Below are 21775 nucleotides of genomic sequence, written 5' to 3' on the forward strand. Positions count from 1 at the left end.
TTACAGCCGATATTGGTTTCTACTGATTGCACTGTAAAAACCAACTATCTAGTGCTTGCCAGAGCTACCATGGGACATGGATTTGTTCTGAAGATCTCCATTTTGTACCATGGTGGCAGTGACAAGCCTTGGATCTGTGTAGGCCCATCTTCATGTGCCTCCACCACGAGCGGTCTGGAGGGTGGCAACACAAGAATGGGCCTTTTTCCGCTGGTTCCGTTTGCGGAATGCTCTCCCCAGTGAGGTTCACCTGGTACCTTCATTATAGACCTTTAGGCACCAGGCAAAAACATTCCTCTTTAACCAGGCCTTTGACTGATTGACATCCAATGCCCTTTTAAAATGTGTTGAGGGGGTTATTCTTTTTTGTTTTTGTTTTTATTTTGATTATGTATTTTGTGTTCTTACATTGTGATTTTATCTTGTGAACCGCTCTGAGACCTGCAGGTATATATACAGATAATAATAATAATAATAATAATAATAATAATAAAGATCAATCCAAGGAGACATATATCATCCAACATTTGATGGTGTCCTAGGGGAAGTTCCACGTAAAAATCATGAAAATACAAGAGGATCTATTTTTAATCCAATTTCCATTTTTTCTCTTTTTCCATGCCCCACAGCAGCTATTTTGAGACTAGTGCCCACAAAATTCTCTTAGGATTCCACATACCCACAAGTCCAAAGGGTTTAGGATCAATGACCCATGTGCTCGCTTTGTCAGATTTTTCACCAATGTATCAGTTGTGTCAAATGCCAGCCCTATCACAAGGTTGAATCATTTGCCTCAGGTACAAAGAGTTCCATGGACATAATGAAAAGGACAGGTATTTAACCATATAGGGTGAAATCTAACATAGCATTATGGCAATCATTCTGCCAGTGCAATTATTTCTGCTCGTGCAACAAAATGTTCTTCCCCCCTCTCCTCCCACCACACAACCCTGAAACCTACTCTAGGTGTTCCAACCCTCTGGAGCAAAAGGGGGGAAGGCAGGGATTGCCACAACACAAGCATAAATCCTTGCACTGACAGGACAGGTTAGTAGAAAATCACCCATATTATTCCCCTTTCACAACAGAGTTTAAACACAGAACTTATGTTAAACTTTGTTTAATTCAATGTAAACCAATGGCTTTAATAGAATGCTTGATCATAGCAATAAGAAATGGATGTGTCAACTAAGTTTTGGGAATGACAAGTTATGCACTGCAGAGGACTAGGAACTACCTGAATTCTCTGCCTGAGATGCCATGGTGCCTCGAGTCAGCTCCATTCACTTATTCACTGGAGATGAACTTCAGAAGTTATGTTTTATTTTAAATTAATACCTTCAATGTAATTGATAAATTTTTTTTAAAGGAATATGTGAATGAAGAGCTAAGGACCTGACACAGTCTAAAATTTGTTCCCTCTTGCAAAAAGCAATCTCACAAACTCTGTTCTAAATGAAAAAATTCCTTCCAGTAGCACCTTAAAGACCAACTAAGTTAGTACTTGGTATGAGCTTTCGTGTGCATGCACACTTCTTCAGGTTTTGACTATGTTTTGACTATGGCAGACCAACACGGCTACCTATCTGTAATCTGTTCTAAATGGTAGCAGTTAAAATGTTTAACCTATCTCTGCTAATTTTAAGATGCAATGACCAGAAGTTATCAGTACATTAATAAAGAGTGATTACAGAATATGTTACAATGTCCCTATGCAATTTAAGACTGTTTACATTTTTTGAAGTCTGTACTCCTATGCTCAACCTTACAATGCAGGTTGTTCAGTACTCTGGTTAGAGTGTTTCTTCACGCGAATGTCTGTTATCCAACAACCAAAACAAATTGAACACCATCGGTTACAGGGATGACCTTACCCCTTCCTCCCAGTATACAACATTTTCCCTCAAGCTCTATTGCCTTGTTCACCAACTCAGCGAACATTATATATATATATATATATATATATATATATATATCACTTCAAATGTGTTGCTACACAAAGCAAACACACTTTACATATTTAGCTTCCCAAATGCACTACTGCCAAAACTTTTAACAGAGTAACAGACCGACTATACACATATGCAAAACATTCTCATCCTCAGTCTAAACTTATGCCACACTAAAAGTGTTCGCCTGATATCTTATGCACGCCTACTTGGGAGTACAGGACCATAATAAAGCTTACTTTCAAGTAAGCATACACAGTTGGTCTTTAAGGTGTTAGGGAAAAAAAAGTTTGCCCTAACAAATCAACATAGGCTATTCCGCTTGAGCGAACAGGCGAAGTATGGAACCCCGTTAGGAAGAGTTATAAAAAGATCAAAGTTTTCAGAAGCCCATCTCGTCCACAGAGCGGCAAAGGAGGGACATGTGACTCGGGTTCTTGTTGTTGTCTGTGTCCCCCTCCTTCCCGGGGTGTCCCTGTCAGTGACAGCATTTACTCAAGGAGCCGGCAAGCCCATTTCCCGGTCAGTTTCAAGGAGACCGGGCGGCGGGGGGAGCGCGGAGAGGGGTCTTTCACAACTCTCGGGCGGGAAGAGCGGGTCGCCCTGCGGGGCGCGCGCGCCTCTCGGCTGCCAAGCGAGGTTTACCCGAAAAGGCGGCGGAGGCTTTGCTCCCTGCCCATTTGCAAGTGGGTGTAGCGAGTGAGGCGAGCCCGAGCCAAAGGGACGGACGGAGGGAGGGAGGGAGGGAAAAGGAGGGTGCCGGCTCGCCCGCGGCCCAGAACAATAGAAAGCGCCTCACTCACCGCACACACAGCAAGAGAGCGACTGCCGGAAGTAGGGCAGCAGCTTGCCGATCTCGGCCAGGCACTGCGGGTCCTCTCCGGGGCCGTAGTTGAGCACCAGGCGACTGGCGGAGATGTACAGGGCTGTAGCATTCACCGGGTTCATCGCAGACGCTGAGGCCGACGGCTCCGGGCTGAGAAGAAAGCGCGGCTCCGCGCCCGGGCAGGGCAGGCAGGCCGAGGGGCGGCTGCGCTCCTAGCCCCGCATCGAAGCGCCCTCACAGCCAGGGCCGGAGCCGGGGCCTGCTCCTCCTCCTCCGCCTCCCCGCCGCCACCTCCCCCGCCGCAGCTCCTCTTCGCGCCGAGCGGCGGCGGCCCAGGCGGCTACTCCAGGCGGCCGCCCATGCCGGCCTTGCTCGCTCGCCCTCCCGGGGCGCCTCAGGCGGAGGGGAGGCCCCGCATGCGGGGGAGGGGCCGAGGCAGGATCCGCGAACCCAGCGCGCAGGGCGACGGCCCGGGCCCGGCTCTGGTAGGGGCGGGGGGGGAGGCGCCTCCGCCCGGAGTTTCAGCGCCGCCGCATCACCGCGCGGCTCCCAGGGCCGCCTCCGTGGGGCCAACGGCTTCGCTACTCCCGGCCGTTCTCGGCGTCAGAACCATCCACCGCACCCCCCCCCCAGCCCCAACGTCAATAGCAACCGTTAGATCCAACCGTCACTGCGTAGCCATCACCGCGGCCGCCTGGGTTCGCCACTGCGCATGCGCGGCCATTCCCTCTCTCTTTCCCTCTCTCTCAGCACACCCACCCCCTTCGCGTCTCGTCGGGCGCCCGAGCCGTCTTTCCCAAGCGAGCTGGGCGGGGCTCGGGAGGCGCTGAGCGAGCCCGACCAAGGCCCAGTGTCTTCCTTAAAGCCGGTTAGCGGTAGCGCTGCCCCCGAGAGAGACGCGGCGATCGGGGACGTCATCCTCTCACCATGATCAAAACAACGCTCAGCGGCCCTGCACGCTCCTTACGCCAGGGCTTGGCGGAGCTTCCTCAGCGAACGCAGAACCTGTTTTGAATCTCGGCGCCCAGATTGGGACGCGCGAAGGACGGCGAGGGAAGTCTCTGAGCGCCCACAGAGTGTAGTTGGCCCGTCGCCGCCGCGAAACTCGTAGGCAGACGCGGCCTCCCTGGGCGGGCTCGTTATTTTAGTAAGGAAAAGCACTGCCGGAATAACCAGATTGGCCTTCTCTAAATACTGTAACCCAAAACAACCTCGCCACTTGCACAGTTAATGAATACAGTACTATACTCTCCAAGTAAAAACACAAAAAATTGCAGCCCTTCAACAGGACCCGGTGCACGTTCACTCAGAAGTAAGTTCCGCTGAGTTTAAGGGGATTTACTCGCAAGTAACTGAAAAGCCTTGTTGGGCAACACCTTTATTAGAACCAAACAAAATCCCACAAAATCGTGGCAAGCTTCGAATCTCCCCAAACTCTTAAATTATTCAATTTGTTGCGCAAAGCAGAAAAATGGGAGGAGGGGGAATAAAGGTTAAAAAATCAGGCCAAATGTCAGCTTGGATTATTGTTTTTAAATTTAGAATAATCACTTTTGGGCACAATCCAGTCTACCATAGTCATCACCCATCTGCAGAATATTCCCATAGATGCAGTAGAACAGATTGCCATGGATGAACGGAATGCTATGTGAAGGCAGAAGATTTTAAAGTGTTAGGAACTACCCTGGAATCCATTTTGAAGGATGGCATATTAATATAATAAATAGATTCAATAGGAGGACTGTACATTTCCAAAATTGCCAGCCAGCCAGCTGTTTATCTCCCCTCAATATCCATGGTACTGCTCATTGAGTGGAGAAAAGTAACTGGCTGGGAATGTGGGTGGTGTACCCAGACCTCTCTTAAAAGTTCTTTGGCAGTCTTCCTCAAGAAGCAGTGATAAAACACAACTTGTGCCCCCAAATCCTTTAGCTTCCTACCCAGAAGCTTGGAGATCTGTTCAAGATTTCTTCTGATTGCAGCATTGGCTCACAAATGGATTGGCAATAGATTTCAGTCAGTGGGTTTTATGAGTTTAATCAACCTCTCCATATCTTGAACACATATTCCAGGAAGGCAATATACCTCCTGAGATGATATATCAGGTCTGCGCACAACTGCTTCTGACCCATTACTTGGTGGACTTAGAAGTTTCACTGGCTACATATAACTTGTGCTCTAACCTGTGTTGCTTAGTATATTCAGCTTGTCTGACAGAGTAACAGCGCTATCCTGCTGCGCCATTTGATCCTTGCCTGTCCTGGTTATGAAGTGAAAATGGTGAGAACCTTGGGGAAATGTGAGCATATCATATTGGAATATATGATAGCAAGGGATGTAAAAACTGAGCATAGTCAGATATATACACTAGACCAGTGTTTCCCAACCTTGGGTCTCCAGCTGTTTTTGGACTACAACTCCCATCATCCCTTGCTAGCAAGACCAATGGTCAGGGATGATGGGAATTGTAGTCCAACAGCAGCTGGAGACCCAAGGTTGGGAAACACTGCACTAGACTCAGAAAATCAGTATCAAAAAGCTCAATATCAAAAATCGATGTCAGAAATGTTGGATAGGAGCAATGAGTATAAATTCTGAAGGTGTTCCAGAGGGATGACAAATTTTGAAGGCACGTTCAAGAAGTATTCTAATGGAAGGGAAAATTGGAGACATCTAACGAAGCCTATGTGACTGTATAGGCCTACAGCGAGTTCTCTGATGACCTGGGGCAACCCCCCCCCCAACATATATAGGAAATGAAAGTCTAGGAGAAATGCGGAAGACCACTGTAATTTCGAGGAGTTAGATATGTCTCTTTCCCTTTTACATCCCCAGTTTAAGATTTGCCGATTCATGACAGTAGAATTTGTTTTTCACACACCTGTGTTAGGAGTTTCCTGGATCTCCTGTGTTCTAAGTGCTGATTGGCTAGTAGGGAGGATACCCAGTTGCAGTGAATTGGGTTGGAGACTCTCAGCTACTCCGCATTAGTCACACCCAGTGCCCCGGGCTAACCAGGTGCCTGCTAACCAGGTGCAATCAATCAAATCAAAGTTGGCTATAAAAGCTGTAGGCTGAAGGGACTCAGGGAGCTTCTTCATAGATAGAGGTACCAGATGCTGTGAGACTGTCGGCCAGGGTCTTTCTTGCTGCTTTACCTGGAGCTCCGGGCAGCTGAAGGGGAGATTGTGTGTGACTTCTGTCCGGTATGCTATAATTTGTGTTTTGTATGCCTGCTGCTATTTGTTAACCTTATGCAAATAAATCATGACTTATTCTTTATCCACTGGTGTGCTTATTGGCTCCAGATCCAGAAAGAACCCTACCCTTGGCAGAACAGAAAGGAGGAACATATAATCAAGGATGAATAGCCTGAACCTGTAAGGATGATGTCAGATATGGTATGTCATGTGCTGGCTTGGTTTCCTTGTCGTTGGAATATAAAACGGGGGGTTTGGAGGAGATGGAATTTCCCTCAGGGCCAACCCTAGATGTTCATATTAAGGCAGAAGCCCGTATGCAAAACGAGCCCACTGAGTAACTTCCAGTCTGAGGAGGTCATCTTGGCTGTATTTTTCTGCAGGCCCAGATCATAGAGCCTCAGTTTTCACAGCCATTGCCCACCCTGGACAACCATTAGCAGTAGCGGCAGCAACAGAAGCAGCAGCAATACTATATGCTTATGATAATACTTTATTCTCTTGTTAATTATGCCTGTTTGAATGTTCATTTCATATTTGAACTTGCTTTAGTAATGTTATCTTTTGAAATGTTTCAGATATTTTTGGTCAAGTTTGCCACGTTAATAATAATAATAATAATAAATATTTATACCCTGCCCATCTTGTGGGGTTTCCCCAGCCACTCTAGGTGGCTAACACGTTTAAGTGTGCAGTCCGTAATGGGCCTCCTTTGAAATGTTTTATTTTGACTGTAATGATTATATTTGACTTTCTTCAGTTATGTTTTATTCTGGATTGTTTTTGGGATTTTTTGCCAATTGTTTATTTTCCTTAATTTTAAACAAATTGTCACCAAATTAATATAAATTCAATACAAATTTAAATTTAAAAACTAACACTCCCCCTAAATGTCCCCTCTATTTTCCACCCTCGTTTGCTGCTCTCAACAAAATAACTATTATTTCAAAATGCATTCATCCCTTCTCCCTACACATCACCTGTTCAATTACCAATTTCTGCTATGGCTTTTATACATTGTCATAGCCTGTCCTCAAAATAGCTGAGTAGAGTAAATCTTCCTTCTATCTATAATAGTCGTTTATCAATTTTCAAACATTTCCTTCTGATACCTCTTGAGTAACACTTTGTCTGAGAAAAACAGATATTGCTTCCTCCCAGACAACATACACACATTCCTCCTTAACATGGCCCTGAGCATTGCTGCCTGACATCTGTCCCCAGTAATCAACTCAGCTGCACGGGTGTGGCATGCAAAGGCTGAAAATGAAACCCCTAAATATATAATAAACATTCTCCCCCATCAACACTGCCCATCTCCCAGCATCACCCATCCTTCACATTTCACCAAATTTAATCCTCAATTTTACATACAACCATCTCATTAATAAACAATCACAACCCATCTCTCTTCTGTCTGAAAGTCTCAGAAGCTGTCAAGTTGGTATACACTGCGGTCCATCCTGTCCCTTTCACTGTTCTTTTTTCCAGCTTCAAGCTTGGGGGGGGGGCTGATGTAATTGCAACAAAATCCAGATCTCCTCTCCATCCTCCCCCCTAAACTAATAAATCTTCCTGCAAAAAAAATTCCTTCCAGTAGCACCTTAAAGACCAACTAAGTTAGTTCTTGGTATGAGCTCATACCAAGAACTAACTTAGTTGGTCTTTAAGGTGCTACTGGAAGGAATTTTTTTTGTTTTGACTATGGCAGACCAACACGGCTACCTATCTGTAACTAAATCTTCCTGCAGTCCATCCTGCCGATCCTCAGTTCCATTACATCCAACTCCGCAGTTTATTCTCTTCTCAGTGCCTAACAAACAGTCAATCCAGTTGTTAGCCATCTTTTCTTCTTTACTATTTTCATTTCACAATATGAAGTTCCAAGGGGTGGTCAAAATCTCTCAAAAGTCCCTAAAGGTTGTTACTCTCCATCTTCTTTCAGGCAAAGTCCTTAGTTATAAAATAAATTAATTGTGAAGAGGTATCTTTAAAGTCCACTTGTCCTGAAAACTTTGCATTCCATTGCTTTAGATTTTTAAAAAAATGACTTAAAATATTGCCTCCCCTCCGCTCCTTCCACCGTTCAAGCAAAAATTAGTGTCTTTCATTCTTTCCAAACCTTTCCAAACAGATTATTTTCTCCTCCAGCATAAATCAGGATCTTTTCAGCGAGGTGCCTCTTGTCCAAATTCAAAGGTGTTCCGCAGCTTTCGTCACTAGCTTGCTTGGGCTGTCCTTGGATGGAGCCATTGAGCCCAGTGCCCTTACCTTTTTGTCTGGGAGACAGGAATTTCCATCCCCGCTCACAAACAAAGAGAAGGCACTAACGGATGACCATGACCGTGGGTCTTGCCCTTTCAATACCCTCAAAAGGTTACGGGAGACATGCCCCTTACCCCCCCATTAATCTCTGTCTGGGACCCCTCCTGGGTGCCAGAGCTCCGGGTTTGCTGCAAACAGGAAGTCTTATTCTGGATTCTTTTAGTTGATGTTTTTATGTGTTGCAAACCACTGAGATTTTTTCTTAAACATATAAAGTAGAATAGACGATGATGATGTTTCCTCCTCTGACTTGAAGAACTTCAGCTTGGAAGCCTAGTAGAAGCACAGTCTCCCCTTTCCGTCAGAGGTGACAACTGCTAAAGCAGACTGGACCCCTTTAAATTATATATATATATATATATATATATATATATATATATAAATTTTTTTTATGAATTTCAACATGCCAATTATTATACAATCCACAGAACTTCACATCTTATAAAATCTTTTTGGACTTCCATCAGCACCTCTGATGATCCACCATTTTTATTATTTTTTCTGCATTTCTTAAATTCCTATTGCCTTTAATTATCTTAACTCACAATCCACCTGTTTAACCATTTTTGCAGTTATTCAAATAATTTACCTCACAAAACTTCTTGCAAACCTACAAACGTAATCTGGTCATTACAATTACTTTTCAAATAGTCCGTAAATTTACACCAGTCTTCTGTGAATCTCTGGTCCCGCAGGTTTCAAATTCTTCTGGTTAGTTTATCCAATTCTGCATAGTCCATCAATTTCATCCTCCATTCTTCTTTTGTCTGTAATTCTTCTTGCTTCCATTTTTGTGCCAATAATATTCTTGCTGCTGTCACTGCATATAAAAACAACTTACAATCCTTTCTGTTTATGTCATCCCCTACAATGCCAAGTAAAAATGCTTCTGGTTTCTTAATAAATGTATATTTCAACATTTTTTTCATTTCATTATATATCATCTCCCAGAAGTTTTTCACCTTTTTACATTCCCACCACATATGATAAAATGTTCCCTCTTTTTCTTTGCATTTCCAACATTTATTGCTAACTTTATACATTTTAGCTAATTTAACGGGTGTAATATACCATCTATACATCATTTTCATCACATTTAAACCTTCATTCCATAGTTTTCCCCAATCATTCAACTGTATATTATACCCAATATCTTTGGCCCAATGAATCATTACCGACTTTACCTCCTCATAAACTGCGGGAGGCAGTGGAAGACAGAAGTGCCTGGCGTGCTCTGGTCCATGGGGTCACGAAGAGTCGGACACGACTAAACGACTAAACAACAACAAACCTCCTCATCCTTCAAATGCCATTCAAGCAGCGATTTTATACATTTTGGACAAAAATTTTCTATTTATTACTTAATATCTCTACTTCAAACTTTGATTTATTATAATCAAATCCTTTTTCTTTAAAATCCTGTTTAAACATTTCATTGACCTGGCGGTAGTGGAGCCAATCATTCACATATTCTTTAACTTCTTCATATGGCTTCATCTTCCACTTACTCCCATCTTTTTGTATTAATTCCCCATAAGTTATCCAATTCCCACCCATATTGATCCTTTTCACACTCATTGCTTCTAATGGAGATAACCAATGCGGCGTTTTACATTCCAGTAGGTTTTGATACCTATCCCATATTTCTATTAGAGATCTTCGAAATATGTGGTTTCCAAATCCTTTATGGACTTTTGTTTTGTTATACCATAAATATGCGTGCCAACCAAATCTATTATCATAACCTTCCAGATCTAACAATTCTGTATTTTCTAATAACATCCATTCCTTTAACCAACAGAGACAAGATGCTTCATAATACAATTTCAAATCTGGCAGGGCGAAGCCTTCTCTTTCTTTAACATCTGTTAACAACTTATATTGTATTCTCGGCTTCTTTCCCTGCCAGATATATCTTGAAATTGCTTTTTGCCACCCTTTAAAAATTGTTGCCCCCTTGATTATTGGAATTGACTGAAACAAAAATAACATCTTTGGTAGCACATTCATTTTGATAAAAGAAATCCTTCCCCAAAATGACAATTTCATCCTTCCCCATATTTCCAAGTCTCTTTTAATTCCATTCCACACCAGTGTATAATTATTTTGAAAAAGATCAATATTTTTAGGCGTTAACCAAATAACTAAATATTTAACTTCTATGCCCATTTGTTGTTGCAGTACTTCCACCGAGTCCTGTTTCATATTTTTAACTATCATTTTGGTTTTCTTTTTGTTAAATTTAAAACCTGCCACTTGCCCAAACTGTTCTATCTCCTCTAATATTCCTTTAACACTTGTAACTAGATCTTCTATTGTTAGTACCAAGTCATCGGCAAAGGCTTTCACTTTATACTCATTCCGAACAACTGAAATTCCTTTTATTGTTTCATTTCTCCTTATTGTCCGTAGAAAGACTTCCAGTACCGATATGAATAATAATGGTGATAATGGACACCTTTGTCTTGTACCTTTCGTAATATCGATACTTTCTGTTACTATATCATTTAGAATCAGTTTTGCTCTCTGTTCTGAATATATAGCTTTTAATTCTTGTAAGAAGAATTGTCCAGTGTCCATTAATTCCAAATTCTTTAACATGAACTCCCAAGATATATTATCAAAGGCCATTTCCGCATCCACAAAAATTAACACCGCTTGCTTTTCATTTCTGGCAGTCAGATATTCAATTATATTAACTATATTTCTTATGTTGTCTTTCATCTGTCTGCCAGGTAAAAAGCCTGCTTGGTCCTTATGAATTATCTCATTCAATATCTTTTTCAATCTATTTGCCAGTATGCTTGCAAATAGTTTGTAATCATTATTTAACAGCGAAATCAGCTTATAGTTCTTTACTTGTGTTAAATCCGAATCTTGTTTTGGTATTAATGTAATATATGCTTCTTTCCATGTTTCTGGTAATTCTCCTTTTCTTAATATATTGTTCATCACTTCTTTCAACCGTACACGTAGGGCATATTTCATTTCTTTATAATATTTTGCTGTGAATCCATCCGGTCCCGGTGCCTTTCCACTTTTTAGTTCTTTTATAGCAGCTTTAATTTATTCTGTTTCAATTAGGTCATTCAGTCTGTCTTTCTTTTCTGTGGGAATTTTTTGCACCCCTTTCTGTCGCAATAAATCTTTACATCATTCTCTCTAGCTCTTTTATATAAATGTCTATAGAAATTTACGTATCCTTTTCTAATTTCTTTCAGGTTATCTACTTCCTTTCCTTCCACTACAATCTTATTAATTGTATTCTGTTCCTTTCTCTTTTTGATCTGCCATGCCAGCCACTTTCCAGATTTGTTAGCATATTCAAAGTTATTTTGTCTCATTCTTTTAATATTCCATTCTACTTCTCGGTTTATTATAATTGCAAATTGACTTTGCAAGATTTTAATATTCTGATTTATTTTCACATTATTTGGGTTTTTAACTAATTTTTTCTCATTTTCCATTATTTGTTTTAGTATTTCTTTCTTGCCTTTTTCTCTGAATATATTTCTAATACTGTTTTGCTGTATAAAGAAGCCTCTCATTACTGCTTTGCTAGCATCCCATACCACACTTGTTTTTGTTCCTTTATTACTATTATTCACAAAATAATCCATCAGAGTCTTCTGTGCTTTCTCATTTATTTTTTGATCATCCAATAAGTTCTCATTTAGTCTCCATCAAAAAGTTTTTTCCTCCATTTCTTTTATTTCACATTTTATTGCATTAAGATCCAAAAGTATTTTTGGTTGTATTTCTATTTTTGTCACTCTTGGTGTTAACTTGCTGGATATCCAAATATAGTCTATTCTTGACATTGATTGATTTGGTTCTGAGAAATAAGTAAATTGTTTTTCTAATGGGTGTCTTAATCTCCAAACATCTATCAAATTACAGTTCTCAATCATTAAAAAAAAGGTCTTAGATAGTTTCCCTTCTTTCAATTTTCCTCTTGATCTCAACCTATCCATTTCCATCGAAACCACTCCATTCACGTCACTCATTATTATGATTACCTGATCCACAAATTCAAATAATTTTTCTTCTAAATCTTTATAAAATTCAGTTTTACTTCCATTTGGTGCATACACTCCGACTATTATCAATTTTTCACCTTGCCATGTGACTTGTACCGCAATTATCCTACCTTCTTCATCTTTAAATATTTGCCGAGCCTCAAATTTATTTTTTATATACAAAACCACTCCTCATTTCCTGCTTCTGTCTAATGAAACAAATTCATTTCCCAATTTTTTATTAATCAATACTCTTCTATGTTTTCTCGCCACATGAGTTTCTTGTAAACAAATAATGTCCAAATTCCTTTTTTTAAGGAAATGTCCAATTTTATGTCTTTTCTTTTTATCATTCATTCCATTAACATTCCATGTCCATAATTTCAGTGCCATTTTGTGTTCCCTTTACCAATAAGAATGTAAAAGTCTTAAACTTGCCTTTTTTCCTCTTCTTCTTCTTCTTCTTTACTATCTATTTCTTCTTCTTCCAATCCTGCCGGTTCTGCTTCTCCTGCCACAATTGCTTCCTCCCCTTTTCCCAACTCTTTGTATCTTCTCAAAAATATATGTGCTTCATCAGCTCTTGTAAACTTAAACTTTTCCCCTTTATAGTGAAAGGAAATACCTTCTGGAAATTCCCACATAAATTCAATTCCATTTTTTCCGTAATGCCTGTCTCAGTGGTTTGTAATGGTCACGTTTTTTCAATAAACAAAGTGGGACGTCTTTAAAAATGATTATAAAAGCTCAGCCTTTTTTCTCTGTTTTTCTGTAAAATCAAATTCTTCATTTCTCTATCTTTAAATATAATCAAACAATCTCCTGGAAATTTCTTTGCTAAAAGCATTCTGAATTGTCTTTCTGATATCTCCCACTTCCATACTTAACCATTGTGCAATCTCCAATGTTAGCCTCTCCAGAATATTCTCCCCTTGTACTTCAGGCACGGACCTCAATCTCAAATTTGATTCTCTTTACCTCAATTCATTCAATTCATATTGGAGTAGAAGGACTTTGATTTTTTATTTTATGGTGCCGGACTGTGTTCCCTGGGAAAGATTAGCTTTGTTTTTACTTTGGGAGATTTATGGCTCTGCTGCTTTGGTGAAGATATATATATATCCTTTTTTTCTCTTTTTTCTTTCTCCTTTTCCCCCTTTTTCTTTCCCGTTTTCTTTTTACTTTTTCTTTCTCCTTTTCCCCCTTTTTCTTTCCCGTTTTCTTTTTACTTTTTTCTGAATTTGTTTTTAGGAATAATGGATTAAAATTTTGTGTATATGGTTTTGTTGGAACTTTGATTAAAGGATTGGATTGGCCAGGCAAGTGGTGGAAGAAATTTATTTATTTATTTATTTATTTATTTTATTTCTTTCTGTCCCTTATTGTGGTTTTTAGATTTTGTCTCCCTGATAGTATTAAAAAGAAGAGCAACAAAAAAATACAATCATTATTATTTGTTTATCCCATTTGACTATTTTATTAGGATACTACAATGGATTAGCCAAACAAGAGGCAGAAAAAGCTCCTTTCCTTTTTTAGTGGTTTACTTTGAAGAAATTTGGTGTCCCAAAGATTGCTAATATAGTGGGTTGGCCAATCAAGAGGCAGAAGGGTGTTAAGTTAAATTTGTGGGTGATACTTAGTGGCACGAAAAGAGAAATAATGTCTCAAACACCAAAAAAAACAGGAGAAGGTGGGACATCTTTGGAAAGAAGAGGATCAAAACAAGATATTGAATTTAAGGGAGACATTTTAAAAATGTTTACAGAAATTAAAAAAAATATTAAACAACGTGAGAAGAATTTGGAGACGAGATTAGAATCAATGGATAAAAAATATGACATGACAGTTAATGAATTGAAGGGACAGATGAAGGAAATAACAAAAAGAACACAAAACCTGGAAGAAGAAATGAAACGAATAAAACAGGAAGTAAATGAAATAAGGAAGGAGCAAGAAAGGATTAAGGGAGAAGTTGCAGAAATTAAGAAGACACAAGAAGAATTATGGGATGCGATTGCTGGACTCCTTTAAATTAGGAGGTTTCTTTCACAGAAGGCAGAGCTAACTACTCAAAGCTGCAGCTCTTATTTAAGGTTCAGTCTGAGGTTGACTGATACTGAAACATTTGAGTTCTGCTCTAGTGGAGTCTCCAGCCAGAACCCTGCATAGAACTGTCCAGGGAGCTGTTAAATCCTGAAGTCTAGCCCCACCCTGCCCAAACCTAAACTCTTACCTTGAGTCAGAAACTCTGTAAAACTGAGGTTGTTCTTGTTACAGAACCATTTTTTTAGTCCAATTGTGTGTGAAGGAAGCCCCCTGGCAGCAAAAAATTAGGTGTGCTGCAAGCATAAATTGCACAACCGATGGTGGAGAATACAGCCCTGCAAGGCCAGCTCCAGGCAGCCCATACTGCTGCCACCTCCAGTCCAACCCAAATACTTCCTAGGGGAAAGTGTCTCATTAGCCTCCCAGACAAAATTGTTGAGAACCCAATTAATGTTTCTTAGCTTTTTGGTCCAATTGCCTTCCAGCTGATGGATTTTCTGGCAGACCAAATGGAAACCTGTTTTGCCTGCCATATGTGTTGGAGCCTTGCCTGCTTCCTTAATGATTATGCCACCTTCCTTGTGGAATTTAAATGGGCATTTGAAGAGCCACATCAGAAAGCACCCAGTTGGTGGATCTGCCCTTTATGCCAGGGAATGGAGTTTGTGCTTGACTGTGTCAAGTACTGCCCAGCACCTAGAGTAGAATGAGGCAGCCCTCAATTTCAGGAGGGCTTAGGGGGATCACATTCAGGATGAACTTACTTAGATTGATGTACCTACACACAGCAGTGAGTTGGGGGTCACAGCATTCTCTGAGTAGTTGACTATTGCTGTCATAGGTAATGTGTGTGTGGGGGGGTATTATAGCATTGTTATTGGGATGTTGTGAAGTGCCTGTTGTGGTACAGGTATGTTTGCTTTTGGTTTCTGCTGTTATTGTATTGTTGACCTGCCGAGTGTGCATAGGATCTTAGTCCAGGTATAGTGGCAAAGGGTCAGACTGTTACACTTTTGAGGAATCTGTTAGTGTTTTTAAGAAAGCAAGTCTCAGTTCAGTGGAACTTACTCTCAAGTAAGTGTGCCTAGGATTGCAGTCTTGAATGTGTGATTTCTCCCTACCCCAAAGCACACTGGAAATAAAAAATATTATTGTAAATTGTGCACACACATACAAGTTTGTTGCTACTTATTATACCAGGTAGTTGCCCTTTGGTTTGTCAAATTGCAAGAAAATTAATGTAAATGAATGTATTTAGATAACAAAAGCTGCAGAAGAGGGCAACATTGTGAGGGTGTGATCCCAAACCCTAGGTATATCACATCCTAACCTCTCCCAGCTGGTCTATCACTCTCACCCCACCCACAAGTCAAACTGGCTTTAAACCAGTCTAAATTATTCACCTCAGTGTATCTACTTATGCCAGCTGCTAGTTTAAATTAAGCCAGCACAAGGTATACCAGTGTAGAGGGCAAAAGGGAGTATATCAAGGGTGGGAATGAATGTACTGGGGGAAGTGAGAGGGGTAAACAGAGTGATGCTACAGCCTAACTCAGTTCATTCACTGGTCCTGCTACAGATCTCAGTGAAACTAAATTCATACTTTCATTCCACTACCACCCCCAACCCTGGCCAGAGGCCAGTAGGACACGGCTAAAATTTCACAAGATACATGCCAGTATCGGCAGATGTTCTGCTAGTTGAGGCATTTATTTGAGGCATTTTTACTCTGCTGTCAGTTGAAATTGATCCCAGAATAGCTTAAAGGTAAAGGGACCCCTGACCGTTAGGTCCAGCCGTGGCCGACTCTGGGGTTGTGGTGCTGATCTCGCTTTATTGGCCGAGGGAGCCGGCGTACAGCTTCCGGGTCATGCGGCCAGCATGACTAAGCCACTTCTGTTGAACCAGAGCAGCACACAGAAATGCCGTTTACCTTCCCACCGGAGCGGTACCTATTTATCTACTTGCACTTTGATGTGCTTTTGAACTGCTAGGTTGGCAGGACCAGGGACCGAGCAACAGGAGCTCACCCCATCACGGGGATTCGAACCACCGACCACCTGATCGGCAAGCCCTAGGCTCTGTGGTTTAACCCACAGCGCCACCCGCGTCCCCCAGAATAGCTTACAGATAAATAAAAACCAAGACACTCAGCTCTCAGGCAAGTGTGGGGGGGGGGGCAAACAAACTCAAACATCAGTTTTTATTGTGGAATGGATGCTGTTTGCCAATGGTAAAGGAACAGCCAAAGATAGCTAGTCTTTGAGAAGAACCAATGGAATAGCCCTGCTTCCCTTCTTTCCCTTTTCTGTAGAATGATGGTTCTAAAGAATGTATTAATCCATTTGCAGTGAGCTGTTTCTCTTGGAATAATCTCTCTAGATTAATCTTTCTGTGCTACAATATGGGCATGCTGCTCCATCAGGTAAAAACAACATTCATTACTGTGCAAGTGGGCTTCCCCATCTTCTCACCTTGCTGTTGTAGGATGAATACATTCAGTCAATGGTATCTATTTCACTGGCAGAGATACATTTCACTGACAATTTATAAGGGAAATCTCTCAGTTCAAGTATAAACCTCTTAAATGTTTTTTAAACAAACAGCAAATAAAACAATTTGTTATGGCTCTATTGTATGCACCCCTGTCTTCAAATGGCGAGAGACTCCAGAGTTCCCAGCTGTTACCCAGGGTTCTGTTTTCTTGAAATGAAAGTCGCTGGAGATAGTAATGTCTTCAGGATACGTCTTCAGGATATATGGATTTATTTTATACATATATACAACCTGAACATAGGATGGAAGGGCTCACAGCATTAACACTCCAATACATCTTGATTCTCCATTAGGTTTCCAGGGATACCGCCTGCCTAAACCATGGTAGTCACTCTGTGTCTTCTCTCAGCATCAGCCCAATCTCACACACAAAACAGCACCCCTGGCTTATTTTTCTCCTTCCTAAAATGACAATGGTATTCAGTGAGATGAGATGGGAAAAGGCCTACCCTCTGTAGGGATGGGAGAGGGCCTCAGGAAAGCCTCTTCCCTTCCTTGTTCTCCAATTTCTTTGGAGGTTGTTGCCATCATGAAATATACCGTACTCTGAGTCAAGTGTGAATTTCATGTTCTTTATTCAGCTGCTTGTAGCAATGAATGAAACTTTCCCTAAAACATCTAGCTATATATACATTATTTACACAATATGTCCCATGTGATTGGCTAATTCCGGGCTGCTCCTACAGGCCAATCTGGTTGCTGATTCACTTCCTCCAGAAGCCTGATTGGCTGCTCCTGCAGGCCAGTCAGGTTGCTGATTCACTTCCACCTGGAGCTGGATTGGGTGGCAGCCTCGAAACACGAGCCAGAACCAGAACCCCTGACCAAAGAACACCCCAGGCCACAACGCATACGTAGGCGGCTGGCATACCTTGAGGACTACGGATGAATGCTAACCTCCCGGGCAGGATTGGAACTTAGAGGGGAGGGGTGTTATGTACTGAGCTGAATTCTAGAACAGTAGGATCCAGAATGCAGCAGTCTGATTGGTCCACAGGAGCCACCCAATCCAGCTCCAGGTGGAAGTGAATCAGCGACCTGACTGGCCTGCAAGAGCAGCCAATCAGGCTTCTGGAGGAAGTGAATCAGCAACCAGATTGGCCTGTAGGAGCAGCCCGGAATTAGCCAAGCACACGGGGCCCATTGTGTAAATAATGTATATACTGTATAGCTAGATGTTTTGGGGAAAGTTTCATTCATTGCTACTACAAGCTGAATAAGCAGCATGAAATTCACACTTGACTGAGTATATTTCACTGTGGTACTCCAGATGTTAGATTACAGCTGTTATCATTTCTGGCAATTGGTCATGCTGGCTGTGGCTGATCAGAACTGAAGTTCTAACAACATATTGAAGGTTACAGGTTAGCCTCCCTGATTTAAATAAGACTTTCAATTTGTTGTGAACAATACCTGAAGAGATTGGTCCAAGAGCAATCTATATAAAACACTTGCAAAGAGCAGTTCCATATTCTATGTGACAAATGTGTTTGCTGTATGTATACCGGTTTCCCACAGCAAACATGTAAAGTGGGGAAGAAATCTTAATGTGAAAATGCATTTTTAACAGCTGTGCATGTGCCAGAGTTCCTGACAACCTGCACTTTTTTTTTAAATGTACCAAGCAGTACAAGGAAAAAAGAAAGAGAAAAAATAGTTGACAACTGAGTCATACAAGCTACTTATTTTTCAGTAAATAATGTTTGGGACTCTGCTGGATCCACAGCTAGCTGAGCAACACAACCAATTGCTCACAGCAGCAGTATTTTTGTGACTGCAATTAGAGCACATGGTTATGTGATCAGAGAGAGAATCCCTTCCAGGGTGAAAGTTGTAGATTATACAAGGTTGTGCATGCTTCAAGGTTTGTGCCCCGCATCTTTATATAGTTACTGGATTGGAGTGTACAACAGTCAATTGTGGAGCAGCAAAATATATTGGACTGCCTCTAGTTGGGGCAATGTTGGGGATGGTGGCTAATGACATTGTGTAAGGGTGTCATGGGGCTGACAGGCATAGAATGTGCAGAGTAGATAATTCTATTTATTGTTAAAAGTACACTTACAAGTTAGGGAAAGGCATGTCCACCAGTCTAATGTCTGTTGCAACAGAGGTTCTGCTGCTGACCTTGGCTTATGTATCTATCTCCTGCATCTGAACTGCACACAAACAGGTGTAGACTCCACCTGCGTGTAACCTGCTCCTCCCAGTCCCTTGCCTGGTCCTGGGAGACAATGGAGCAGCAGATGGAGGCAAGAGGAAGAGGTGTGTGGAAGCTCTTGATTCTACACCAGCCTGACCTATTTCTCGATCCTCACTATCCAATCCTCTGCTGTCCATGATTAGAGGAAAAACATTCTAACAACTATTGTAAGTTACTGGAGGGGGGGTGAGACTAAATAAAATATGACTCTATTTACAGGCGATATTCTAACCGGGCTGAAGTATACAACATGCCAGGAGTGCTGTTATCAGTTCTATGTATCGTTTTAAATATATCAATGAGGACAGAATATTGGGTTTTGATCATCACATAGCCTGAGTGATATACAGCAATTTGTTCTTAATCATTTCCCAGCCTTCGGTAGGTATATACATGTTCCCAAAATATCTTCTTTATTTCCTTGGTAGTTATTAGCTCAGTCACCTGGGACCATTTCTGATTCCCTCCCTCAAACCATACTTTTCATGACAACGTTTGAAATTAATGCGGGAAACTGCTAAAAATAGAAGTTCTTCAGTTGCACTTTAAACGAATAACGAAATGCCCTAAATATGGCTTTTGCTAGAAGAAACGATCGTAAATATTTAATTTCTCTGTGTGCATCCCGCGTTTCATGAACTTAAATCACATTGTACTAGCGATTAAAAATAAATAACACTCCGTCTGCGTTAAACGCTTTGGGCCCGTCATCCGCTTGCGCAGCCATAAAGCTGTCGGCTCCCTCTGCTGTTAAGCTCGCGAGCGGCAACACAGCTCGCAAACACTGGAGCGCTTCGGGGACGCGCCTTAACCCTACCCGGAGGCGCGCATAAAAATGGCGGAGAGGCCGCCCGACCAACCCCCTGCCAGGACGGAAGTGTCACGTAGACCACTTCCGTCCAGAGGTGGACTCACTGCGCGCGCAGACAAAAGGTGTACGGTGAGTGAACGGGGCCAGAAAAGTAGCGCGCACGCGCGCACATTTTCGCGCGAAAGCTGTTTTGGGCGCCTTCCCCGCCGGGCGGGGCCTGCTCGAGTAGTGTGCGGACGCGGCCGGCAGGAGGCGCGCTGGGTCTGGTTGGCGACGGCGGCGGCTGCGCCATTGGCGGGTAGGAAATGCCGCCAGATGGCGGTTTAGGATTGCGGCTCTACTGAGGTGCGGCCCCCGGCACCGCCGCTTGTTCGTTCCGGCCCGGCTTGGCCCCGGCCCGCCTGGACCCTTCTCCCGTGGCACCGTAGGATTCCCGGGGGCGCTGGCCCAGCTGAGGTAACGCAGTCAGCGCGGGCGGAGGGAGGGGGGCTCCGAGGCTGAGATCCAAGATGGAGGCGCGAGGGGCGGGGGCAGCGGGCCCGCTCTCTCTCTCGCTCTCCCGCTCGCGCTCTCTCCCTCGCTCGCTCGCTCGCTCACACTCTCGGGCCGGGCCAGCGGGCGGCAGCCAGAGCGGGGAGGGAGGGAGCGAGCGAGCGAGCGGCTCTCGCCCGAGGAGGTGGCTCCTCCCGGGTGGCGGCCCTCTTCCCCTCCCGGCTCGGCCCTTCTCTTCCCTCCCTGCGGGGCCGGGGTGACAATGGAAGGGCGGCGGCCCCACGGGGCGGCCTCGCCTCGCCGACCCCGCCAGTGGCTTCTCTGGGCCCGGAGCCCGCCGCTGTGCCCCCGCCCCCGCGCGGGGCCTGCCCGCCTTCCCTCCCGCCCTCCAGCGCGCTTTCCCCGGCTCGTTCTCGGCCGGGCGGCGGCGCTGAGCAAGATAAGGGTCGAGCGCGCTGCCCTCGCTTTCCGGGGGCGGGTGGGTTGTGTGCCACTGGCGACGCCGTGGATGAGGAGCCGGGAGAGGCAGAGGGCCCACATAGCGGGGACACGGGGGTGGCGGCGGCCGTGAAAACCGGTGGCGGGCGAGAACGCCAAGGCGGAAATGGGGAGGCCATTTGGGGGGAGCGCTGATCCCCGAGGGGGTTGGCCGAGGCGGAATCAGAGTAGATGCCTAAAATAGCGCGACTGAGTTGGACCGAGCCGTTGCGGGAGAGATCAAGTGTTAGCTTCTGGTTCTTGAGGAGGGAAGAGCTTTAGGGGCAGATTTCTGGTAAACGCTGGTCAATACTGTAGGGTGATGGGTTGACGCTGGGTACAAGTTGGAGTAAGTGGAGAGTGGCCACTTAGGATGTTTCGCTTTTTGGGAAGTGGAATAATTGGTTGGTAGGTGACCAAAGCAGTAAGCACCAGAAGTTCTGTTCTGGTGTTTAAGATCACCTTGGATCTTTGTGTTCCTGCCTCGTGACATAACTTCAGAATGTTCTACAAGTTGTATTGACTGGAACACAGGTCATCTTGTGCTAGACGGCGTAGCCTGCAGGAAGACTAGCTGTGACTATGGGACATGCAGCAACTAGTGGATCATATAACAGCAGTAGGGAATGCTAGAATGTGGGGAGGGGGGAGGGACATATTACCTTGCAGGGTGGTTTTCATCACTGATTTGAATAGGCAATGCAGTGCTCACTTGAGAGGAAAACATGTGAGTCAAGAGATAGGCCAATAAAAGTTAGCTTACATTTTTGTATAATCTTACAACCTTGTACCAAAGAATAATTTATCTCCTTTGTATTATAGAACATTTTGTTCTTGTCAAAGAGCAGAACATCAACTCATATACACT

General features: G+C 43.2%; 2 protein-coding genes and 1 long non-coding RNA gene across 4 annotated transcripts in view; 2 read left to right on the forward strand and 1 right to left on the reverse strand.

Moving 5' to 3' along the window:
* Positions 1 to 3033, reverse strand: part of MSL2 (MSL complex subunit 2) — a 25925-nt gene extending 22892 nt beyond the window's left edge. Inside the window, exon 1 of the mRNA XM_079976866.1 lies at positions 2753 to 3033. Within this exon, the coding sequence (XP_079832992.1) occupies positions 2753 to 2897 (145 nt within the window). The 5' untranslated portion in view covers positions 2898 to 3033. The remainder of the gene's footprint in view (positions 1 to 2752) is intronic.
* A 185-nt stretch (positions 3034 to 3218) lies between these two features.
* On the forward strand, positions 3219 to 15551 carry LOC307216536. Its single transcript, XR_013839123.1, has 4 exons — positions 3219 to 4087; positions 6084 to 6176; positions 13803 to 14586; positions 14646 to 15551. It is a non-coding gene; the product is annotated as an uncharacterized lncRNA (long non-coding RNA).
* Positions 15552 to 20187: 4636 nt separating this feature from the next.
* Positions 20188 to 21775, forward strand: part of STAG1 (STAG1 cohesin complex component) — a 106727-nt gene continuing 105139 nt past the window's right edge. The window contains exon 1 of one of the 2 annotated variants that reach the window (XM_079976833.1): positions 20188 to 20394. The gene's annotated coding sequence lies outside the window, so the exon portion shown is untranslated. The remainder of the gene's footprint in view (positions 20395 to 21775) is intronic. The other variant, XM_079976834.1, reaches the window with a different exon arrangement.

This window comes from Podarcis cretensis (genome assembly GCF_951804945.1).
Source record: "Podarcis cretensis genome assembly, chromosome: 5".
Classification (NCBI taxonomy): domain Eukaryota; kingdom Metazoa; phylum Chordata; class Lepidosauria; order Squamata; family Lacertidae; genus Podarcis; species Podarcis cretensis.